This window comes from Pseudopodoces humilis, chromosome 6 (assembly GCF_049639895.1).
Source record: "Pseudopodoces humilis isolate 2021_Gansu_Grassland_sample_001 chromosome 6, ASM4963989v1, whole genome shotgun sequence".
In the NCBI taxonomy this organism is placed as follows: Eukaryota; Metazoa; Chordata; class Aves; order Passeriformes; family Paridae; genus Pseudopodoces; species Pseudopodoces humilis.
This window is the reverse complement of record NC_142205.1, coordinates 40,566,900-40,592,277: the sequence shown is the minus strand read 5'-3', so window position 1 is coordinate 40,592,277 and position 25,378 is coordinate 40,566,900. Positions and strand designations below refer to the sequence as shown.

Below are 25,378 nucleotides of genomic sequence, written 5' to 3'. Positions count from 1 at the left end.
TTTTTTCCCTGATGGTAATAGTAGGGAACACCGTTTGTAAAGTGGTTCCAACACAAAATAATACTTGCATCTTCATTCTGTGTCTAGCAGCATTTTTATTCCTTAAAGAAATCAGGCCTGCTCTAATAGGAACTATGAAAATGCCTAAATTCTCTTTGTGTGAAACCAAGCTGCTTTGGAAGCAGTTAAGCTGTAAAAAAAACCACCATTGCTTTTACACAGTAGAAAAATACATGAGTTGCAAAACACGAGTTACTACAGCGTAAAAAAAAAAAGAGAACTTCATCACCTTTGAACGGTTTGTCTTTATTATTAGACTTCTGTGTTGTAAACACTGAAAACTGCAGAAGAGAGCAAATGAAAGAAGCAGTTCCATTTATCCTTTTGCATGAGTTAGTGCATAGATTTAAATGTTTAGGAAAAAAATCAAGCAAACATTTTAGCATAAGCTGCTTTCTCTTTCTCCTTTTGGGCTTTTATCTTCTGCTTGATTTTGAGTGTCTCTGTCTGGATAGCTGCTCAAAAAGAAAATGACAGAGTTACTGTAATGTCGTTACATTAGGTCTCTTCATAGGTTAACACTAGGTCACTGCTGGAACTTACCTCTGTTATTTCATAAACTTGCATTTAATCTTTGATTAGATCAGATACTAGCAGAAAAAGCCTTTGGCCCTTGCTTTGTCTCAACTGCTAAGGTAACCACATAGAGGAGTGTGTAGCAAGCATGGTATTGGTGCCAACACAGAACTTAGGAGCTAAAAAATCTCATGCAATTAGAGCAGGGAATTAAGCTAGTAAGAGCCCTGTGAGATACAGACATAGTTCAAGAGGAATGCTGCTGACCTACATGAGCAGGTTTTCCAGTGCAACAGAAGCATCACTGCTGTATAAAATCAGGTTTTCCACCTCAGTGGGTTCTGTGCTCAGAATATCAGTGTTTAAGAAGCTAGCATATTAGGCATCACACTGGTATGAATTCCAACTGAATACTGTCCTGGATACTTTGTTAAATTCTTAAGGGAATTTTAAAAGAAATAGTTTATTTTACCTTTGTCTTCAGGGGCTATTTCATGAGCCTTTTTAAGATCAGCCTTAAATAAAAGAAAAATATAAATTAATGATCTGTCAGAATTTTAAATATAAAAAGAAAAGAAGAAGTGATCATTACCAGTGCTTGATCAAGATCTTTTATTCCCTGCCATCCTTGAGCCCGTCTGTAGAGAGCTTTAGTATTTGCTGGATCTATTTTAAGAACCTGTAAATTTAATAAAATTGTCACATTAACATTTCTTAAACTTCACAGCCTCCCATCTCCACAAATGGCACAATTCACACCAGCAGACAATCTTCGCAATTGGTTTGAGGGTAAGCTGTCAAAACATTAACTGTGTAAAAAGGAATGCTGTAATGCAGCACACTGAATAGCAAGTAATCAGCTTCAGTACCACTGCACCAAAAGTGGTCTTTTGTGAAGGATAAGCATACATGAGGCCCAAATGGGACAGCTGTGTGTGTGTATATATAGATAGCTGTCAAGGCTGAGGAGTTGCTGCAGTTCAAATTATTCTAACCTTGAGTCTCACAGGGCAACTCTCTATTGCAGCTCCTTCCCTCGCACCAAAACCTCCTCAAATGGCATCATAAATAAAACACAGAGATTTCCTGTAAAGATTTTTTTCTCTGTGGGCTAGATAGATACATGCAAGCAATCCATCTCATCATGCTTCAGAAACTTTGCCAAGTTCTAGTCATTACGCCTTTTTTGAGCTGAATGTTTTCAATCATGTGTATAGGCCAGCTCTAATATGACAGTATCAAAATAGGAAATACAGTGGCTGGGCAAAGAGATTGTTCCGCTATTTGATTACTTTGATTATTTTTCAGAATACCTCAGATAATTTGGTCAGCTACCTGTTACCTTATCTTGCCTGTGAAGATCACATTTTTATTGCAGCTAGTTCTACAGTGTCTTTATTATTTGTAAGAATATAGTTTCTCAGGGTTCAGAGGAAATGTGTTCACAGCAATGTGTTGTTTTATTAATTTAATTTATTAACTTTAAATCATTAATAGACAACACATCTGATTTTTTTAAAATCATTTGGGTATTGGCTGTTAATACAAAGGAAGTATTACTGTGGGTGCTTCTCTTAGTTCATCTACTATAAAGTAGATGAACTTCAGCCTCTTCTGTGCTAAGAATTAGTTGTCAGGATTGTATACACAGAGGCAGCATTCTTTGGTTTTACCTTGACCATTGCGCTTACAGCTATTTCAATGCAAGTTTTGTTTGAACACGTTTAAGCTGTTCATAATTCATTATTTACACCAAACTATGCATGTATTCCAGGTTGTTAATTTAAATTGCTTTTGGCCTTGTGAAATCATGGGAGTGTGCCATTTCTCTCCAACAATTACCTAGCACTTTATTAGCTAATTTTAGGAAACTGGTATTCTGATTAAAGCATTGACAGTTATGAGACATAAGCTAAATACCTTACAGAAGTCTATTATAGCTATGGAGTTGCCTTTATGTAACAATTGTTTTATCTTAAAAAAAGGAAGTGTGATTTTCTTCCCACAATGGCAAGTATCACTAGTTGTAGTAATTTCTACCTTTAACACTTTTATTTCAGTTTTATCATTCAGTGTCACCATATCTAGGTGACAGACATCACATTACACAGTTTTCCTATTTTCTTCTTTGCTCACTCTCCATTTTTCCATTCTGAATACAGGTTTATGAAGGTTTTCCACCATCAGCAGGCTAGAGAAAGCAAGCCAGCTTTACAATGATTAGATTAGCTGAGATTCTGGCTTTCAGCATAAAGCCCTAGGAGATGCTGCTCAGGCTCCTTTGCTAACAGATAAGAGCAGTCTTTCCTTTTCTCTGTTTCTTTCAAAATATTGGAGTTTTACTGAACTATTTAAAGTTTCCTCAAATTTACTAAATTTGTACTATGCCCATGTGATGGGCTTTTTTTTCCAGATTTATCATTACATTGTTTCTTTCTTCCTATTCAGTCATTTTATTTCACTATTAAGCCTACCTGAAATGTTAGTTACTTAGTTAGAAAGTCCCTGCCATGAATAAAATACAAGGCTATCAAATCTAGAGGCAAGTAAAACACTTTGCTCATACTTGTCTTCCAGAGAAAAATATTCCTCTCACTAAACAGTTTAATTCTTTGTAATTTAAGAAGTTAGCTCTGCTAACCAAACTGACAATGATGTGCACTTTTCCTGGCAGTAAGCAACAGCCCACTTTTGTTTGTTTCTAATGATTCATTTCAATTTCAAAATCTTTTTAAAAAGCCACATATTAGAAGGTCAGTACTAACTTCACCATGAGCTTCTACTTGTTTACTTTTAAATCATAAGCTTGTCAGTAGACTCTTTAAAAAAAGCTTTGTAGTCTTTTGTCAGTACAGGCCAATTCTTGACCAAGATACTGAACATTACAGTTACCTCTGAACAGCTCTCAATGGCTCCCTGCCAATCTGAGAGTTTTAGTTTGCAAGCACCGATGTTTAGAACACAGGTCAAAGCAATAGTCTTTAACTTGGGTTTGTCTGCCTCCTCTGCCACTGCTTCAGAAGCTTCCACATACCTGCAAAAAAAACAGATTCACACATATGTATTAGTGTTGCAACTTCCATTTTGTCCTGCCCTTAGCTATCTCACCACAGACAATGTATGAAGTGGCCTATCCCCACTACTTCTAAAGCAGCTTCAATTCAACTATTACAAATCTTTATTAAACCAAATAGATAAAACCCACCCTAACAAAAAGTAATCAACTCACTGAGGAATGTTTTCCTGTAACACTCAGTCCTCCACTGTGTTAGCATGTTCTTTTTCTTAGACAAAATCACTGTTCTACTGCAGGAAATCATTAGGATTTATCTCAGTTTATTCTCAACATGTTGCTCATCAGTGCCAAAAAATTAACACTGCCACTGAACCTTCCCTGTTCACAAGAAGCTTCATCTCTTCTTGAGTTCCCTCAATAATCTTTTAATTAGCTTAGGCATTTGTGGCTAAAATCTGGAAATAACTTTACTATGTAAAGGAGTGTGGTTTATGAGCATTAGTAACACCACCTTCTTCCCACTGTCTTCCTTCATGACTTTTCTGAACTTCAAAACTGACACTGGTTCAGGACAGAGCCACAGCAGTTACTACATCTGTTTCAAAAGCAAATTTCTTAATTTACTATGTGCTAATGCTGTCTGGTTTTTATTTCCAGTGGCAAAGGTCTGCTGTGGATACAAAAGTTTTAACTCCTTAATGGTCTATTTGATAGAACCTCTGTGAGTTTTAGGTAAAAAACAAAAATTGTGCTTGCATACATTCACATTTTAAGCATGCCATGAATTAATGCAGTCTCTGCATATCAGTGCCTATGTAAGTTCACTTTTTGCATGCCCTGTCTTTTTTGTCATTCCTATACAACCTTTGGATCACAAAAATTAGCAATACTTAAAAAGTAAATTAGATGCAGTCCCAGTGCTTGTTCCACTTGCTGAGCATCATCCAAAAGGTAAGAACCAGAAGGAAGAGGAAACAGCAAAAAGGTAATGGAAGTTACAACACTAATCTGTATTATGTTCAAAACAAATGGAACATGTATAATATTTATAAATCACAAAAGACATGAAAGACTGCAACCATTCTGGAAATAAGATTAGAGCTTCAAAGTCAAAGAAATCAGTGAAGTGAGTATCAAGGGAGATAATAGGAAGTAATACATTTTTTTACCAAAAAAAGTCTCAATTCTAACATATAAAATATATATTTTAAAAAATGCTGAGAAGCAATAAAACAAGAAAAAGAACTGAAGATTATAATTGTTGCTGTAGGTAAAAAAAAAAAAAAAAAAAAGCACTGTCAGATGGTGTCCCATGTGAATTGTACCTAAGCCATGGAATACCCTGGTAAGAGCTATTCTATTCCTATCAGTTCTTTGAAGTGCCAGCTAAAGGTCACAATCCTACATAAATTATTAGATTCTAAGATACAGTAACAGGGCATGTCCAAAAAAGTATGGCCTATAAGGAAGAGCTGGAAAGATCAGATTTGTTTAGTCTAGAAAAATTACTATGATTTCCACCTACAAGGACAAATAAGTACCAAAGCAGCTCAGAGAGAAAGAGCCTTCACTGGGTGCACTTAAAAGTGAGCAAGACACTTCACTGGAAGGGATGGTGCTATTATACCTGGCAGTGGACAGATACAACACAAAGAGTCTTAAAGATCCATTCCAGCCTTTTTATATATTGTATGACTTCCAAAAGGTTTACATAGAAATCCTTTTTACTTTGGGTTTCTGTGATGGGCTTTTTGAGGGCAGGTCAAGACACTGCTTCTTGGGTTAATATCTGCAATTAAAGGATTCATTTTATGTTTCAGAAAGATGACATTTATTTGAAACCCAGTCCACTAAAACCTCAGCTGAAGCATTAAATATGCCTGTTTTTTTTACTTTCATTATTGTTACTGTTGCTTAACCAGTGATCATTAAGAAGGCTGGGATAAAGGTCAGTAAGTCTAATTTTATTTTTAGGAGATGATCATATACTTAAAGCAAAAGTATGAAAATATGAAAGGAGCAGTATGGAAACAAAAGCAGAAAGACAATAGTTTAGAAGGCAAGGCTGAATTATACACGGAGTCAGGATGATGGTATGGACCCTCAAAAAAATAGTAATGAATAAGTAAGGGCCATATTTGTCTTCTGAACTTACCAATTTCCTAAACCTTTTGCTTTTTTTAAATCATAGAAAGACTATTTCTCATTAACTACCCTGAATACTACTGTGCTTTTCTGCCCAGGTATGTACCCGCACAGCAAGAGTATTACAAAAAGAGTATTTAATCAGTTCGACTGATTAAATACTTCCTGCCCTACAGCTCTTACCTAGCAATGAGTAGAAGACCTACTTGATTACATAGCTAAAAATCAACCAGATGTTTTCAAGATTCAGAGGGCTCTTTGTTTAAAAAAGAAAAGAGCACTGCACCAGACACCTTTTAAATGCACAAATCATTGCTTAATAGCAGCATTAATTTGGGTTACAGGAATGATCTGCTTGAGTGATGAGAGCCTTACCGTAAACTTTTACTATACTTTTTAGCTGCCGCTGCCCAGTTTTGCGATTTGAAGAAAGTATTTCCTATATTCTTTGTGTCTTCTGCTATGGCCACAATCTTGTCAACCTAATAAAATAGATGGGAAATATAAACTATGAATATATTTATGAAAGAAGTTGTGAAATAACTAATGCTTAACAGTATGATCCCAGGCTCATCCTCTTTCAAGGTTTATAAAATCTCAGAATAGAAATACTCCAATTTTAGGCAAAACACTACCTTCAAACTACTTCTGTAATGTTCTCTACTTTACGTAACACAAACGTCTGAAAAATTAAATCCCTAGTGGGTTTTCTATAGTATAAATGGTGAGAAAATACTAGAGAAGACATAGCAGTCCAACTCTTTTCCCTAAATGCTGCTACCCACACACAGCTATATATAAAGGTGTTGACCATTATTCAAAGAAAAGAAGATATGTTAACAATTATTCAACCAAGAGTGTCTTATTCCTGATGAAATGTTGTCTTCTGCTTCTCAAAACGGTATCACTCACATGAACTCTGCACACTCTCAAACTGGAAGTCATATCAATACAATTCTTCTCTCTGAACACTTAATATCAAGAAGGAGAAAATAAAAACTGCCTGTCTTTATCAAACCAATCACTTCTATTGCCAAAAGCATATACACTTCAAGTTACTTCTCCAGTGGCAATAAATAGTTTAGAAATTACTGCTGTCTATTCTACCCCACTAGAATCAGAAACCTTGGCAAAAACTAATCAGTGTGAGACCAGTGTCACCATGGTTTCTGTAGTTAGTTTATATGAACAAGTTTTAAGTTAAAGGGCACAGGCACCTTCCAACTTCAATTCTGCACCACATCAAATGCTATCGAAAAACATTTTTGTAAGTTGAAGTGCTGCTTCTCTATAGCCAAGGAGTTTGTTTTCTAGCTCAAATGGATTTTTGCTATTCTGATTCTCTACTTGGCATCTACACATGCAGCCTCATTTTCTTCTCCCTCTCACAAATCACTGTTTGACTTACACAGTTTGTCTAGTTCCCCTTCATGAGAAAATAAAAACCTGCAGAAGAGCTGCTTTCATCAGTCTGCTCCCTAACTCCCAACAACAGACCTTCCTTCAGTTTGAATAATCTAAAAAGTAAACAACTACTGGGAATTAAGAACAACTAGCTCTAATGTAGTAAAAACCTTTTAAAAAGGCTGATCTTTATTTCTAAAAAGCGCAGCAGAGTCTGTTAAAGAGTATTTTAAAAGGTGTGTAGGTAACAACATTAAGTTAATCATTTGCAGGATGGAGTTCTGGTAATTGCAATTTGACATTACAGCACGAACAAATGTAAAAAATCAAGAACAGAAAATAAATATGACAATTTTAAGTGAGGTTTTAGTTACTGGGGAAAAAAATGAGCTGCAATTAATACTGAAAAAGAGTTTACAATCCCTTCCCACAGAGCCTTCTCCTCCTTAAAATGGAATGTCACCATTCAATCAGGACCTCAATCCATTCCTAAGATAAAGAGTTTAATGAACATCATCACAGACACCATGCAATTCAGATTACCTACAAGTCCTGCAATCTGTAAAATATCCAAGAAGAAAAATACTTACATCTTTTAAGTCTATATCTGAATCTTCAGGAAAATCTGGATGAGCATCTCCAGATCCATCCTGGGGAGTAATTCCCCAATCATCTCCTTCCTTTAGCTCTCCACATTCAGCTATGACACACAACTGAAAAAATGAAGTGTAAATGGTAGTATTGCTTATTAAGACAATTTTTGAAAAAGCAGTAACTTCCAAGTGCTCTTTGAAATTTTTGAAATTCCAGAAAAAGGCTTTTTCATCTGTTGTTTGGGTGTGTTTATTTCAGAAACCCATCATATCATTAGCCTATCTTCATCAAAAGGCTTTTATCATGCAGAGTGTCATGTTCAGAGAATCAGCATTCCAAAAACACCATACCCACGCTTCACAGAGAGGCTGGAAGAGGAACTGGCAGCAAGCTGAAGTGCAGCAAAACACAAGACATGGAAGTTCTACTACATTAGAGAAGATGGTTCTTTCTTCAACTGCCAAGTCTTTTAAAGTTAGAGGTATTAATTCATCAAACACCCACAAACTGCTATGACCAACACAGCAATTGCTTTTTCAGAAACATGACTTCTGACATAAAAATTATAAGAATTACACATCATTTAGGTGGGACTGTGAATTCCACTTTTTAATTTCATCGCCCATCCTACACTTCTAGCAAAGGCTTCCACCCTCACAGCTGTGTTTAACAATAAATGGTTTGTGCAAGGGAAATGTACAGTGCAAGAACAAAGGCCTCTTAACAAGCACAGTAAAATGGAAATTACCAATTAGTAAAAATAACTAACATTTAATAGCAAGCATTTAGAAGAAATTATTATATATCATATAACAAAATAATAAACACTATCTCTAAGTGGTTTGCATTTTACTTACCTTAGCAGGATTTTCTCCTTTTACTTCAACGTTTTCTAGTATTTTAACTACACCCATTCCTTTGATCACTTGGCCAAACACCACGTGTTTCCCATCCAGGTGAGGAGTAGGCACCGTTGTAATGAAGAACTGAGAGCCATTAGTACCAGGTCCTGCATTTGCCATGCTCAGCAGACCTGGTTTATCATGCTGCATTGAGGGGGGCAAAAAAAAAAATTCACCATCAATATTTTAATTATATTATAAAACCATACGTAAGATTCTGTAAGGCTTAAATAGCCAGAACAACCAGACAGTTACATACAGGTGGCAACTAATTTTACCTACCATGACTGAAGAGGGCAAATGCTCAGCTCTGGGTCTTTACCTGCCCCCTACCAATCTAGCAAGCATAGTCACATGTGTGACTTAATGCTGCAACACCTGTCTACTGCTTCTACACTCCATCCCCTGCACAGCTGCTGAGTTTAGGCAGATCACCTGAGAAATGAGTTGTTGGAGTCTGGAATATAGAGTGTGTGCCCTTGTTTCTGATACTTAATTATAAGATCCAGAAAAACACTGAATTTCATATAATATGAAATTCATGAGCATGTTTTCATGGTGATACATGAAAACAAATGTTAGTTAGATGGAAAAAGCTAAAAGTGTAAGTGTGTAGATTAAAAAGTTTTTTTAAATCACTGGGTGAAAAAGTTAGTTTAGAGAACAGGAGACAAGATGGAGGATTTAGGGTGTTATCTCTTGTCCCTTCTTCTTTCTTCTTCATGTTCTTCTCCTAGAGGTTTTTGGGTAATAGTAAGTGATTGGACAGAGAATGCCGCAGTGCATCACAGAGATGATGGGTCATTGGGTCATTAAGAAAAATAATGTACGTGTCTATTGTTAATTGGGTAAAAATAGGTATAAAGATAAAAGAATTGCGTATTTCGGGGCCATTTTGTGCATCAGACACGAAGTGTGCCACAAGGCCTTGTTTGCACCATCAGAAGAAAGAAATGTACCAGATGGCAAAGACTAACCTTTTGTAGCCAGCCTGGAGAGACCTGTTAAGTTTTGTGATGACCTTTTAATAAACATGAGAAACAAGATTCTAACGAGCTGGGGAGTTTTCTTCAAATCATAAGAACTGAGATAAGCAGGGCTCCCCACAAGGGAGGATCCCAAAAGAATTCAGTCCAAAGGAGGCTGAGAAATCCAAGAATAAAAAGAAAAATACAGAAGAGATGCAGCAGAAACAAAGAAACAGAAAAAGGATTTTTTAGAGAAAAGTTAAAATGGTGCCCTGCCCTGTGTTTATGCTACAAAAACTCACAGAAGCTTCAATCAACACCTGCAGGATCACAGCAACCAGTTCCTGAAAGAAATCCGTCTGGAGAAAAACATCTGCTATCACATTCCGAAGTTCCAAGGGCCCTGGACTCGGAACATTGGATTCTGCTGGTCAGTAATCTGAAGATAGCCAGGTCTGGTAAGCTGTATACAGTCTAGATAATGGGACTGAGTATTTCTAAAGAGAGATTGTTTAAACCCAGGATATGGGGGGAAAGATAAATATGAGGTTTAAAGAGTTAGGAACCCCGGGAATGTGGGGGGATGAACTGCCCTTTCTGAAAGCGCGGGAAACCCTGAAAATTCCCCAGCGGCGTGGTCACCCCTGCCCCCGTCCCTTCAGAGAACTTGAGGGGAGGAGGGAGGAATGCGAGGGGAAACTGAACACCGGGAAGCTTGCGTTACTTCAGAAAGCAGAGTGAGCAGTTTGTTATATTGTTGGAGGTTAAAAAATTGCATGGAGAGACATGATGGTTTATATAGAGTCCTTTTGGAAATATTGCAGTCAGAAGAAATCGCGGGGGGGGTGGAAAAAAAAAGTTAGAAAAGTTCCACGCTGTTTCTGAAACCACGCCTTTAGAACAGCCCCCTACCCTGCACCCTCCATGCACGTCAGAGGAGCCAGAGCGAGGGAGGGAGCTTACCCTTCCCTCTGACAAATTTAATAACACAGAGATGATGTTAGAAAAGGCTGGTGATGGTGTGTCCGCCCAAGAGGGAGACACGGGGGTATTCGCTCAGCAGGCGACCCCGAAAATACCCGCCCATCAGGCGGAGTCAGAGGCTGCCCAAGAGGAGCGGCTTCAAGGAGCGGCGGGAGACGGCAGGACGGCCGCGCCGCAGACTGACCCCGAGCAGAGGGGGAAGAGATTAGAAAAAAATATTAGGACGCTGCCATAGACAGACAGCAAAAGAAAAGGGGCTGGCCAAAGCTCCAAAGGCACACCCCGCAGGGAAAGCAGTGCCGCGATCCATGGCAAGGAGGACCCGGCCCTCACAGAGGGGAGATTGGCGGGGGTCTCCTGTCGAGCCGCGCACGCGCGTTTCGGCACTGAAGCCGAGCCGGCAAAGTTCGGGAAGTCAGCCCGGCTAACTCAGTCGGTAAAGCATGGGACTCTTAATCTCAGGGTCGTGAGTCCGTTTTCTGGCACAAGCACAGTCACTCAAAAAGGGATTTATCTCCTGAAAATGAGTTTCTCCCTAAATATAAGTTTTTAGAGTTTGTTCTCAGGTTCAAAACCAGCCCGGCGCGGACGGGTTTGGTAGCACACAGCAGCCAGAAACGCTGTCGCTATGGCAACCACCGGTGAACCAACTAAAGCAACTTCGGTGAAACCGCCGAAAACAATCAACAAAAGAAAAGAGAAACAACAAAAAGCTGGACATCTTGGAGAGGGATTTAAAAAAAAAAAAAAAAAAAAAGAGCTTTAATTGGACAATTCAAAAATTAGAAGCTTTGTAAATTGTATTGTTGGTAAATCAGCAAATTGTTGTAGTCATGATTGAGTTTTAAAAAGTCTCTATTGAATGAGGTGCCTTCAAAAATACATCAAAAAGTTTATAGATATTTTATAGTGAAATATATATAGATGTATTTCTAATAATATCTGCTGGTTTTGTTTTTACAAAATAACATGGAAAATTATGATACTTATGCATCCCAGGAAATTTAAAAGATTTTTGTTCTGTTTCAGTATTCCTAATACATGAAGGTTTTGAAAATGTTATCTTCTCTGTAGATCTACTGATAATGTAATATTGTATGATATGGAGTGATCATCAAGTATTATTACTGTAGTTACAGTCAATTTCTGCAGGATGCACTTCTTTAAAATTGAATTGAAAGACCATACGATTAACCCTACAGAAAAAGGATTGAATGACAGGTTTCTTTCATTTTTAACCTTTCATTTGAGTAAGTGTATTGTGGATTTAGTTCAATACAGTTTTCAGTAATCTCAAAGTTATGTTAACCATATATTACCCATTTGCTTGGGGTTCTTTTACAATTTTAATAAGGTAATTTTAATGTGAGACCTTTTGTTATAAAAAACATGTATAAGAGCATATATACCAATTTGGATTTTGGATTTTAGTTAAAAAGTTAGACTTAATGTTTCTAAAAAGTACTACAAAAGCTGAATAGCAACTTGCCAAATCTGTGTTGTTGTATTTTTTTCTCTAGAAAAACTGCACTCTAAAAATCCTAACAAATTTAAGCATATGCCAAGCAAATTCTTGTTATGAATGGGTATTTTTAATAACATCTGCAGTTATTGTGAGTTATTCTCAAAGCCAGATAACATGAAATTGTGATATATTTGTTGCATCCTTATAATCTCTATAGTAAATCAATATTCCTGTTATATTGTGTTCAAAAAGTATATACCAAATTTTTAGTTGCCTTTTTTTATAATAATAGAGTAAGATTGAGTCGTGTTTTCATCTGATATAGATTAAGTGTTAACAGAATTAATCAAAGTTAAATTTCACTATGTTTAAGTTTGAGTGTTTTTAAGTTATAACTTTGATATTTTTTTGATGTTAAGTTTTGTTACTTCCTTTTATCATAATTAACTTTTAACAGGTTTAAATATTGTTTAAATTTAAATTGCTTCATGTTTTATTGAAGACGTTTGTTTAAACTGCAAAGTATAGTTATATTCCTGGAGAGATGAAGATAACTACAACTGAAACAGCTGTTATGGAACACTGGTGAACACCTGCTTAGGGATAGAGTTGAATGCAATTTGTGACACCCTTGATTTCATTGGAAGTTTTATTGTTTGTTATGATCTCTGCAGTTTTTATTTTCTATAGGTAACACAAAAGAATAGTGATTGTTATTTACAAAAAATTTAGAAGTTTTTTACCTTATTTCATTTTTAGTCATTAAGACATGAACATTTTAAAAATATTATCTTGATTTCTTCAGACACTTACTGATGACATATTCATTGTATAATGTAAATTTATAGATTTCTATGATGAGCATTATCTATAAAGTGTCATTGTTACATTTACAGCCAACTTTTTACATATTTTGACATATCTTTGTCAAAAGTTACATGAGTGAAGTTCCTCACTGAATTATTTAAGACCACTGGCCTTAAGAAGTGAGGCTAAACACCACTGAAACCAACTTTAATGTTACACTGCTAAGATGGGTATGTAATGTGAATTTTATAAGGACTACTCACACCAAGTATGGTGTTGAACTGTGGAGTTTAGAGGACTGTGGTCTTTAAGATTTATGGGTTGGTGATTTTGTTTGGGGATTTTTTTATTGCCTTCCCTTTCCTAGAAAAACAGTTTTTAGTCTGTTGGGATTTTTAACTATCTCATTGTTTTGCCACTTAAGCTGATAGGCCTCAAACTAGAATAAATTGTTAAACAGCCCAATGTAAGAAGATACTGCTTATCTTGTTTTCTGCAAATACTTTTTCCCTTTTTAGAGCTATGACTTTTCTTGTCCCATCACTTAGATTATTTAGTTTTCACCTATATTGCAAAAATGTGTTTTTCATATGTGTTGTGAATGTCTTGTTTAACTGGCAAAACCCAGCCATGGAGGCGTTCTTCTCCCCAGGTTGGTCTCATTATTAAGTGCAAAGAGCTCCATTTAATATAAGTGAAGATGTTTTACCAAGACACTGGTGCACATCTAAAGCATTCATGCTGTGGTACTGCTAAGAAACTTGATAGTGTGGGAAGGAGGGGCAAAAAAGTGATAGCACAGACGACATAGAAACACATTTAAGAGCTCAATGGGAGGTTGATTACTTCGAGATAACAGTCTGAGCCTGGTGTATTTAAGCATCTGTTTTTTCCCTACATTCTCTACCAGTTCAAAGAACCTGTTGTTTTGAAAATTGTTTGCCCACATACTGTTTGGATTTCCATGGTGGCAGGGAGACCTCCTTGCCTAAACTGTTCATCTGCCACAGTAAGTCTGAATCTTTTCAGTCAGGATTTGGCTTAGAAACTCTGCAAAAAGATTCTACAACTGAGAGCCAGAATCACACTCAGCCAACAGAAAGCTACTGCAATCTCAGCTTTGTCTGTTCTAAGTTTGAAGCTCACCCTCAGTGTCATGTTGAGGAGTCAGAGGTGGCAAATGACAGAGGAGCCTGTGTTCCAGGGGAAGAGAAGGCAGCAGGTAGGATTGCAATCTCCAAAACAAGACTCTGACACTTAGCATTGTAGTTGCTGGCAAACAAATTAAACAGAAGGGTTGCCCCACAGCAGATTTTTGCAAATACCTTTTGAGGCTGGTCATTGCTTCACTGCCCAAGACCTATAAACCTTACCTTTTCCCACCCCCCCAGTTACAGCTAACACTAGACAGCAACAGTTCATAAACAAAAAACCAAGCAACAGTAAGTTCTGGTGTTGCCTCATACCTGCAGGTTTACCTTTTGTCTGTAAAGATGTGGGGGGACAAGCTGGAAATTATACAGAGCAGTCTGGTGCCTTCTGTCTCCCCACTTATACACAACCCCATTTCATCTGGGACCAAGTGTCAATATTAGTCCCCCATTATGAGATTCTATTTATAAAGAAAACTGTTGTCACTCATTCATTTTCTCGCTGTGTTTTGAGAAACACTGCAGATAGATGGAGTGTCTTTCCAATTATGGTTTCTGCTGACATTTTGTAAGTTTATAAGGCAAGCAAAAAAATCTGGACAAAATCAGATTCTCTGGCAGATCCAAGGCTTGCAAAACTATGCCATAATAACAGTGCTTGGGGTTGTGTAAGTTGGGTGTTCCACAACAGCAGAGCCATTAGCTAGAGAAGTGGCATCAAGAAAAGCCTAGTGGGGTTGATCTGAGATGATATGCTGGCTACTGACAAAAGTTTTGCAGTTTACTGCAATTTGCAACAGTCCTTGCAACCAGCACAAGAACAAACAGTTCCACTGTCCTCAATCATCAACAAAAACAGCTCTTTGTTTTCTGAGACAGTGGGTGAGAACACTGCAGGGCTGCAGGATTAAGTGCAAGAGCCAGTGAACTTCTACGTAATACAGATGTTTAAACTCGCAGTAAAATCCTAACATACTTGGCAAATAGGTAACAGGAATCAAGCTCTCAGACTCTGTACAGGATCCAAATGGGTTCTTCAACTCATTTCTGGCACTTTGACATTTGTTAGAGCTGAGAAGTACAGAAATGGGAATCATTTGTATCAAGTTCATAATTACCTCCAGATCTCAAAGAACCAAAAACATAATGACAAAGTCATCTTCAGAGACATGATCCTGTGACAGTATCAATGAACAGACACTGTTAGCAACAGTGCTGTGGGCACCACCAGAGTGTCCAATTTCAGAGCACACAGCTGGAATTATCTTTATTATGAATACTGGAGTCGCATTTCCAGCTATTGCTCCAAACTTAAGTCCTTTAAGTCCTGTGCGGAGTGGCTCAGGGAGCTGAGGATTTTTAGCCTGGAGAAGGTTCAGAGGTAACCTTATCACTCTCTACAACTATGTGAAAGCAAGGTGGGGAGGTCAGTCTGTTGTCCCAGGCAATCAGCAACAGGATAAGAGGAGATGGTCTCAAGTTGCACAAGGGGAAGTTAAGGTTGGACATTGTGAGGAATTTCTTGACAGAAGGGGATGGGCTGCCCAAGGAAGTGGTGGAGTCACCATTCCTGGAGTGTTCAAGACCTGACTGTATGTGGTGGTACTTAGTGCTATACTCTAGTTGACAAGGTGGCATTTGGTCAAGGCTTGGACTCATTGATGCCAAAAGTGTTTTCCGACCCAACAGACTCTGTGATTCTGTGAGCCTGATACATGATTTTGATATCTGATTAGTGGAGGATTGCTGTATTTTCTTTTCTTAAAATACTGTTTGGGGGCAAGTACACCTGCAGCCAGGCCTTCCCTTTAACCATGGGACAGGGATGTCTGTAAGTTTTTTAGTCAGTGTTGTTGAGAGTCCTTAACATGGTAACACATGTAACACGATATGAAAATGGTTAATGCCAGTGCTGACAATTGTTATTACTGCAGCAGGAGTCACATCACTGAAATGTCACAAACTGAATAGAATTAGTTTTCAATAGAGTACCTGATAATGGAAGTTTTCATCTTCAAATTTTTCACCATATATACTTTCTCCACCTGTGCCATTTTGGTTTGAGAAATCTCCACCCTGAATCATAAACTGCTTAATAACTGTAAAATAAAATAGTTATAAAATGTATCAGCAAGGCACAAAAGGCACAAGGAAAAAAAATACAAAAACAAACCAATTCTAAGATGAAAAGTGTAGTAGTTTAGTAAAGTCACCCCAGGACATTAGCAATCCTTGTCACTGGCACCTAAATGGAACCAAAATCCATCTTTTTTTTACCAAGTATCATCTAAGTACTCCTCTTCAGTTATGTGGATATCACTTGATATTTAAACCTTTACATGATATTCATTTCAACCTGTTTACAACTCAGAATAAACTAGTTTTGCAAAATTACTAGTAAATTTATAATTTACTACTGTCAGTGCATGGTAAGAACACATAGTCATTAGGAGGATCAAAAAGTGAAAAACTTCCATCAGTAAAGTTCTTGCTTTTACAAGTACTTGCAATACCATTTAATATTACTTCTAATATTCATGGTAGACAACTTTTGTTACCAATAGGAAAATGGAGGATTTCACAGAACTTACTTCTGTGGAAAGGACATCCTTTATAATGGAGAGGTTTTCCAGTGGTAGGCCCTGTTCCTTTTTCTCCCGTACATAACGCACGGAAATTCTCAGCAGTTTTAGGTACAACGTCAGCAAATAATTCAAAGACAATGCGTCCAACTGAAATGACAAAGTGAGAATGAGACATTTTTAAGTCTTGTCCTTGGCATGGCAATGTTTTGAGCATTATTATGTCAAAAGAAACTAATGTTTCAATCTTTATTATTATTTAGATTACTATTCAATTTCCATCTTGGGATTGCTCCACGGCAATTGCTGGCAGAGTTACACTGGGTTTTTAGCAAGGTTACTACCAACAGTGAATTCCCCCGTCAAGAATAATGTAGGGGGAATAAAGACAGATTCTGCCAAAAACTAATGAAAATGCCAAACGCATTTTCTGCCAAAAAAAAGGTGTGTGGGAAATCACACACACATATATTAAAGCCAAATTATAAATTTTAATATGCACATTTATGTCAATTTTAGTATATATGTCGTTTGTTCCATCAAAAGTAGATACAAAAAGATTTTTTGTGGCGACTTTCAATCCATAAAATAGCTTATGCCAAACACATCCCTTACTCCTCTCTTAAATCGGAATTTTACTAAGACACAGTGGTACTTAATATGCATATGAATAATGGCTATTTACAATTAGAGACACCACAAGCAATTGCTAAATCCAAAGTCGTACATGTTTTAACTGAAGGACATTAAACCTGAGCAGCTAACAGATCCTGTAATAGTCGATAAATGGATTCTGTGCCAAATTGTCGTTCCTTCACAAACTGGCTTCTCACACAGCTACTTCTCACTCCTAGCAGCCGCCATCAGTTGATGCTCCTGTTTTCTCATCAGCCTCACAGTCAATTAATTAACATAACTTCACTCTACCGGAAGCTAAATGTAAATATATTGATTCTAATTAATACAGGAATGAAAACAAATTAGACAACTGAAAGTCAATAAAAGGCAAATCATCTCACAGACTTTCTTCCTTTATTCTTCTGAGTAACAGAATGAGTAAGTGAAAAGCAATATCCTGACAAGATTTAGGCAGTCCCTATCTTTATCCATGTAAATTTTTTAAATCTACAATTTCAAGTAGGCTTAAAAGTAATACCCCAAGGTTCAAGCAGGTTCAGGTAGTTTCCTAGCTAACTTGTTGTCTCCTTTTTTCCATTTCGACCGTTTACCCAGATTTTTGAATGACCTCTGGCAGCACTGGCGCTGCCAAGAGAACCAGGGCTGCCAGTTTCCCGAGCTTTCACCGAGCAGCCCCCACCGCGGCAGCCAGGCGAGGCTCGCCGTGCTGCGCCAGGCCCCCGGCCTCGGCGGGGCCCAGGCCCGGGAGTCGGGGGGCGGCTCCGAGCGAGGCCGCACTCGGCACGGCAGCACGTGGGGCGGCCGCACACGTGGGCAGCTCTGGGAGCCCGGGATGGGCAGCGCCGGCTGCCTCGGAAACGGCGGCACGGGGGCAGCGGCGGCGGGCGTACCCCGACCCCCGGCATCAGCCCCGGCGCCAGCCCCGGCCGGGCGCCTGTGCTGCCATGTTGCCTTTCTCTCCATGTTCCTCGGGCCTGTCTGCTCTAGCAAGGAGCCCCGTTCGCGGCGGGGCAGCCCTTCTCCTCCTCCTCCCGCTGCCGGAGCTGTGCGCTCGCAGCCCGCAGGGCAGCGCCCGGCCCGGCCCGGGTTTTCCCCCCCACGTCCTGAACGCTGCGGCCCGGCCCAGGCCCCTCGCCGTCCGCACAGCGCCCCGGCCCGGGGCGCCCGCCCGGGTTTCGTCGCGCCCCCTCCCCACCTCGCTCGCCCCCGATGTCCACATCGAAGAAGGCGCGGGGGTTGCTGGCCTTGCTGGGCCGGGCGTCAGGGGACGGGTGCCACATGCCGCAGCTGCCCGCCGGCGCGGTGACTCCGGGCGCCCGCGGGTCGGGGCCGCTCGGCGCTCCTCCCACCGGCGGGGGCGCGCGGGCGGCCGGGCCCCTGCAGCCGGGAGCCATGGTCCGCCCCTGGCCCTGCCTCTGAGCGGCCTTAGGTGACTCGGGGGTAATCCGCCGAGGAGCAGTGCTTTTTCGAGGTTATGCACACACGCAAGGCCTGGACATACGGGGAAGAGAGATTTTAGGATTTGCCTGGGTTTATATTTTATGAGAGAAATGGCGGGCTGTGTGAAAAGTGGTCTCCGTGGTAAAATGGGATAATTGTCAAAAGTGACTACTATCCCATAAAGGTTTAGAAATACAGAATAACTCCAGCCTTCCTAAGGTCTGAAAACAAAACATGTTTCATCCCAAAGGATGACTATCACGATAATTGCTCCAAGGCAAGCAAGGTACATTTCTGTTGACCAATGGACATGACACTTGATTGGGGCTCCTCACGGTGTAGGATTCCCAGGCAGGTGAATGGTTGAACATGACCACATCCTGTACTCAATGGCATCACGGAGGCAAGGTACATGTGGCAAAAGTAGAAGGGGCAGAAGAGTGCTGGGGTCTGACTCCTGCAAACTTATAGTCCTTCTGGGAATGCAGCTGATCAAAATGAGCCTCTTTATTTCTTGGACTCCTCTAATCCTTCCCAGAAACCTCTACATGCAATCTTTGATTCACTGAGCTCTCCAAAGGCTTTCTCCTGTAATTCATGTCTATATGTTTGGACTTGAGCTTCATCAAGCTGGTTTTCATCTCTCTCTCAGAATGTTCTCAATATTGGATGTGTCAGAGGGCAGTTGTAATTCTCATATTGAAAGAAAATATAAAGTAACATTGATATTAATGACTGCAGTCCATATACTGCATTGTAATCATTCCCACACATCTGCACAGATGTTGGGTAGGAGATGTGATCTGTACGGAGTGCTGTTGTGCATTGCATCTGGGAACCCTTAACAGAAGGAAAAGCCATCTGCTACCATCTGGGAACACTTAGTGAGAAATCAGTGGAACCACACTAAGGCATTTCTTGCTCTGAGCCAGGTCATGCAGCTGTGTCAGGGATTTCACATGCTCCACGATGTCAGAGGCCACCAAAGCTTTGAGTCATCTGTAATTCACGAGGCATTTGGCCACAGTCACTGGCTGAGATATTTTTATCATTACGCTTAGCATAGATGAGGTGCAGTGGTGTAGGAGAAGCGGTCTCACACCAGCAATGTGCACTTGCTGCCCAGTAAGCCACCCCTATCTTGGGCTGCAGCATGGCCAGCAGGGCCAGGGAGACTATTCTGCCCTTCTACTCTGCCCTCCTGAGACCCCAGCTGCAGTGCTGCATCCAGCTCTGGGGGTCGCCAGCACAGGAAGGATGACAGCCTGTTAGAGCAAGTCCAGAGGAAGGACACCAAGATCATGTGAGGGATGATTACAGGACCTCTTCTATGAGGAAAGGGTGAGAGAGCTGGGATTATTCAGCCTGCAGAAGAGAAGGCTCTGGGGGAGAACTTAATGCAGCCTTTCAGTGCTTCAGGGGGCCTATAAGAAAGACAGGGACAAACTTTTTAGTAGGGCCTGTTGTGATATGGGGAGGGCTAATGGTTTTAAACAGAGGAAGGGTCAGTTTAGATTAGATAAAGAAAGAAGGGTGTTACAATGAGTGGTGAAACGTTGGAGCAGGTTGCCCGAAAGGGTGGCAGATGAATCATCCCTGGAAACAAGGGCAGGATGGGCAGGGGTCTGCACTACCTAGTCTAATTGAAAATGTCCATGCTCATTTCAGGATGGTGGGACTAGAAAACCTTTTAAAGTCCCTCCCAACCTAAAATATTCTATGATCTCAGTGAGTCAGTTGCTAGCCAAGTGAGTAGAGTCTAGAAGAGATTTCTATAGCAGACATCAGAGTAAAGTGTGTGTTGTTGGTGTGTCCCCCGCAAGAGCTGTTGGCAGCTTCCTCTCAGGAAGAAACAGTGATTCATTCTTCCAGGAGTAGACTTATTCACTCCCTGCAGGTTTTTTTACTGGTGAAGTTAGAATAGTCTAGATTCTAGATGAGTAATGTTTTTACACCAGTTGCTCGGAAGTCCCTATGTGCAAAGTTCTTTAGAGGTACAAAGAAAGAGGCATCTCCATGATTGTTTGGAGATGTGAGCTGAACAAGAGAGAAATCAAGTGATTTTCTCCATGACAGTAGGAGATTCTGGAAAATATGTGAGTTGAATTAATATCTCCCAAGCACTGTGGTAGCATAATTAGTTTCATATTAATTTATAGTCATTGACATATTGTAAAAAACAAGCATAATGTAACTTCTGTCAAGAATTTACCAAGTGATTTCATGTTCAAATTCATATATTAAATTATACACTGAATTAATATACAAATAACCTCTTACAAAGTCCAACCTCCATTATAAAGTCCTCTAAAATTTTCAAGCAGTAAAATCACCCCTCTGGTCCTCTAATCCTTTGTGATCTTGTAATTTAAAAATATTTCCTATCACAAAAATACCTTTTGTCTTTTGACACTTCCAATAGTTTATGTAGTGAATGCCTGTAAAACAGTACATTGAAAATACTCACTTTAACTGAATTATCTGTTAATTTTTTTAATTCACCTATTTATTTTTCCACACATACAGGTTTGGCTACCAAGTAAAGTAGTTTGAGTATTATCAATAGGTAAATGTGTTGTGAGTGCTAAAATTCTGAAGCAAATGGCTTCAAGTACAGGTCTCCCACAAAGTACATCCTACTTGCTGGAATAAGACCCTCCAGCCTAATTAAACTCAAAGATCAGCCTGTTATAAAAGCTTTGGTTTTACCTCTTCTTCCTTCCCTGACTAAATAAGCAAGCAATCACTGATAAATGCATAGAAATATATATGTCATTCTAAAATTGGTACTCTGATGGAATGTACAATAAGAAAATTCATTTCATAATTATTCTAGCCTGTCAATTTGCATTCACAAAAGAATAAATTGCAAAATAAAGATTATTTATAGTTGTTGCAGACTGTGTTAAGATGTTAAATATGTATACATACAGACTAGGTTTTTATTCTTTTTTTTTTTCTTTTTTTTTTTACCTTTAAATCTGTATTTGACACTGTAAAGAAAATAGAGGCTTAAATATGCTAATTCCACTGGAAAGTGAGTGCTTTGGCTCAGTGCAGGACTGCCTTGTCTAAGGATATTAAAAGCCATTTTGTTTTGTACAGAAGTAATCAGATGTGAGGTTTTCATTGGACTGAACTGCAGCTTCACAATATGGTGCAGTACTGATGGGATCCATCTGACCATTGAAACACATACCTCATCAGCTTTTCAGAACAGCTATCAAGGAGCTCCCAACATGCAAACATTCTTGTAATGGATGCTTTCACTGCTGGCTGTGAAATAGAGCAGCCACTCAGCCTTCCCTGTGCCGTGTGACACAAAGGGCGCATCATGTGCTATTCCCATGCGACCTGGCACATCAGGCATGTCACCTTCATGAGAGACACACAAGAATGGAAAAATAAACCTGTTTTTTCACCATTGGGTTTATTGTTACCCACCTGCACCAAGTCTTTTTCTGCATAAAATTGAATAAAGAGGGCCCAGGTTAAACTCATATCAAGCAGTTACTAACTCTGTGCAGATTCCTCTAAGCTGAGTTAAAATGCAATGTTAGACAATGGAAGAACCACATGTTCTTGTGTGAGGATGTGAGAAATGAACTTGTAAAAATTCGTAAAAATCTAAATAAATGTATATAACAATAACGAAATAAAATATAAAGTACAGTATGACACACAAGCCCTTCCCAGATCTAGCCACGAATTCCCACTCAAAGGATAACGATCCTAGCCGGCACCCATCAACAAAAGAATAGACAGGACGCGGCCCATCAAGCTGACAGAAAAAAAAAAAAAAAACTCCTCAAACTGACAAGGACAGGCTCGGTGACCATCAACGGGGAAGAATAGGCAGGACAGGAAACATCAAGCCAAAACGGAGAGGCACCGACGAGATATTCATCACCAGACCCGAACACCTCGCCTTGCGGGCTACCGTTGGGGGAAGCCATCAAGTAAACAAAAGGAAAAATCCAGCCGAAATATCCATCGGCTCCAACCCGGATCCAGCCATCCCATCCGGATGGCCTGAACCACAAGAGCCACTCAGAATTTCTTTACATATGAGGAGACTCGGTCCGGACGTCCATTCGACTCTATTCTCCAATGCCAGGAAATCAATTCATACGACAATCAAGGACTGTTGATGAATGGTGCCTGCCTGGAATTCGGCCTCAAGGCTAAAAATCCCTATAAAAACCCCGGACAGTTTACCCTCCTTCGTGGATTTGGGAACACCTATACCTTTGGGTATAGACCCCTGTCCACCCAGCGCTGCGCTGTTTATTTTATTGTGGTTTTCCCTCATTGTTTATTTTTTTATAGAAATTGTTTTATAATAAATTGTTTTTATTTAACCCAAATCTGCCTTTGCATTTATAACAGATTGGTGCCGTGACTCGGATCGGAGAAACTGCGGGGAATCTCGCTGCCCGGGACGGGTACCCCCGCTGATTTTGGCGGCCTGGTGAGTGAAGAACCCCCGTAGTTCGTTCCGATATCCGAACCAAATTTAGGCGGAGGTAAAAACCACAATAAAAAGGATAAATCCGGATCGGAGAGCTCGGAAGGCACGGAGCCTTCGGGAGCCGCGGCTTACTTTGCTCGTAAAACGTCTAGTGCGCACAAGGGACACCCACGCAGGAAAATAGCTGTAAGTACTGCTGGTTGAGCGGGCGATCGGGCGAGTGTGTGAGACGTGATCTGATCACGAAGCGAGTGCGGACTTCAAGGTCGCGTTTCCATCCTCCCGCGAGGGAATTGGCCGGCCGCGAAGGAAGCGATACAGAGTGAAAGTTTTTTTTTCCCTCGACACACACTGGTAAAACCTGAGACCAAAGGGTGTCTCGGGAACTGATCGCAAGGTACTAAGAGGGGAAGGGACGTCTTGTCGAGCTCGAGGCTGGTAAACCCTCTTAGTAACGGACCCAGGGAGAGGTCCAGGGAAGAATCAAAAGTTCCGATTACAAGAGACCTCAGCTCAGCTCGCTGAAAAGTGAGTATCGGCAAATTTTGATTCCTAAGTACACAACGCAGAAACTGATATCGACTCACGGAGAAGTCGAAGAAAGGTAAGAATATATTTGCGAAGTATGGGGCAGAAAAAGAGTAAGCTTCAAGGAAGAAGCACAGGGAAAGATTCCTCCGATCAGGGGGAGGAATCACCAGACATCCCACTGGAAAGTCCCTTGGGGTGGATGCTAAAACACTAGGAAGATTGTCCCCAAAGGAAGGGGAAATCAAAGGAGAAATTAATACATTACTGTATGGAGGTTTGGGGAGGACAGGAGTTGAGAAGTCACCTCACTTGGCCAGTGTTAGGCACATTTGAAAAATGGACGTGTAACAAGTTGTTCTCCTATGTGGAGAACAAAGTCCCCTCAGATCCTGAGGAGAGGGAATACGCTAAGCTCTGGGTAAATGCCAGAGTAGGGCTATTTCCAATAAAGCAAAAAGAAAAACGTGAGTCGAAAACTGAGTCCTGGGAACCCCTCGATCACTTACCACCCCCGTATCGAGGACCAGCGGGACCTTCCTCTGCCGATCAGGTGGTGCCTTCAGCACCCTTGGGCCCCCGAGACCAACCCACTGAGATACGTGTGTCTCAAACGGGAGACTCAGGGCCAGCAGCAATGCCGGCAGCCCTTCCCCTTTCCCCGCCTGTAAACACCGTAACCACAGCAACCTCCTCGGAGGTTTTTTCTGCGCAAGGCTGGGGATCACCCTATCCGTCCCTGCCGATCCAGCCGCCACAACCGGGACCCTCCCATACAACGGAGGGGACTCCTCCCTTCAACCGGGTGACGGCAGAATTCCCACCATTAATAACAGGGAGGCAACACACAATCACCAATTCCCCTCCCGCAAGTAGAACCCGTTTAAGAGCGAGAATGATAGATAATGAATGGGGAGAGAGTGAAGAGGGGCACCGGTTGTTCCCTCTTAGGGAAGTACCGACGGCCCCTGGAGTGATCAGTTTTGTGAATGTCCCCCTTAACTCTGGAAATGTAAGAACATTTAAAAAAGAGATGGGGCGGTTGTTAGATGACCCTCTCGGAGTGGCTGAGAGGTTAGATGAATTTTTAAGGAGTAGCATTTATACCTTTGACGATCTTATGGCAATCCTGAGATCACTGTTTAATCCGGAGGAAAAGGAAATGATTAAACAAGCCGGGATCAGAGACTGGGACAGACGCAATCCACAGGGGATGCCAGGTAACCAGAAATGGCCTAGCGCAAGCCCGAGCTGGAATGCACAAACAGAGGAAAGCAGATAGAACATGATGGATTTAAGGAGCATGATTGTACAAGGTATAAGAGAAGCGGTCCCTAGAGGCCAGAATATTAGCAAAGTTTTTAGAGAGTGTCAAGGAAAAAAAAGGAACCACCCACTGAATAGATCGAGAGATTACGGCGAAGTTTACAGATTTACTCTGAGACTGACCCGAACTCTCCTGTGGGGGAAGTTCTGTTAAAAAACACAATTCGTTGCTAAATCTTGGGAGGACATTAGGAGAAAATTAGAAAAGATCGAGGAGTAGCAAGATAAAAGCCTCCAGGAGCTCCTAAGAGAAGCCCAAAAAAAAAAAAAAAAAAAAAAAAAAAAAAAAAAAAAAAAGTATACATGAGGAGAGAAGATGAGAAGCAGAAATTGCAAGCTAAGGTTTTAGTAACTGCAGTAAAAGAAATCCAGAAACAAGA

The 25,378-nt window shown here is 40.3% G+C and overlaps 1 protein-coding gene and 1 long non-coding RNA gene across 2 annotated transcripts; one reads left to right on the top strand and one right to left on the bottom strand.

Moving 5' to 3' along the window:
• Positions 1-285: 285 nt before the first annotated feature.
• On the bottom strand, positions 286-18,569 carry PPID (peptidylprolyl isomerase D). Its single transcript, XM_005517592.2, has 10 exons — positions 18,429-18,569; positions 16,604-16,744; positions 16,005-16,111; positions 8,593-8,781; positions 7,732-7,854; positions 6,113-6,219; positions 3,469-3,610; positions 1,169-1,255; positions 1,049-1,091; positions 286-515 (listed from the first exon to the last, which is right to left on the bottom strand). The coding sequence occupies exons 1-10, from the start codon at positions 18,511-18,513 to the stop codon at positions 427-429; spliced, it is 1,113 nt and encodes a 370-aa protein (XP_005517649.1). The 5' UTR covers positions 18,514-18,569; the 3' UTR covers positions 286-426.
• On the top strand, positions 8,793-13,334 carry LOC148184154 (uncharacterized). Its single transcript, XR_015772837.1, has 2 exons — positions 8,793-10,063; positions 11,143-13,334. It is a non-coding gene; the product is annotated as an uncharacterized LOC148184154 (long non-coding RNA).
• Positions 18,570-25,378: the final 6,809 nt, after the last annotated feature.

Excerpts from the sequence above, each read along its gene's own strand:
- PPID (XM_005517592.2), bottom strand. The coding sequence starts at position 18,513 with ATGTGGCACCCGTCCCCTGACGCCCGGCCCAGCAAGGCCAGCAACCCC. Across the intron at positions 6,220-7,731 it reads CAGATATAGACTTAAAAGAT|GTTGACAAGATTGTGGCCAT; the intron begins GTAAGTATTTTT and ends CTATTTTATTAG. Across the intron at positions 1,256-3,468 it reads CCATTGAGAGCTGTTCAGAG|GTTCTTAAAATAGATCCAGC; the intron begins GTAACTGTAATG and ends TTAAATTTACAG.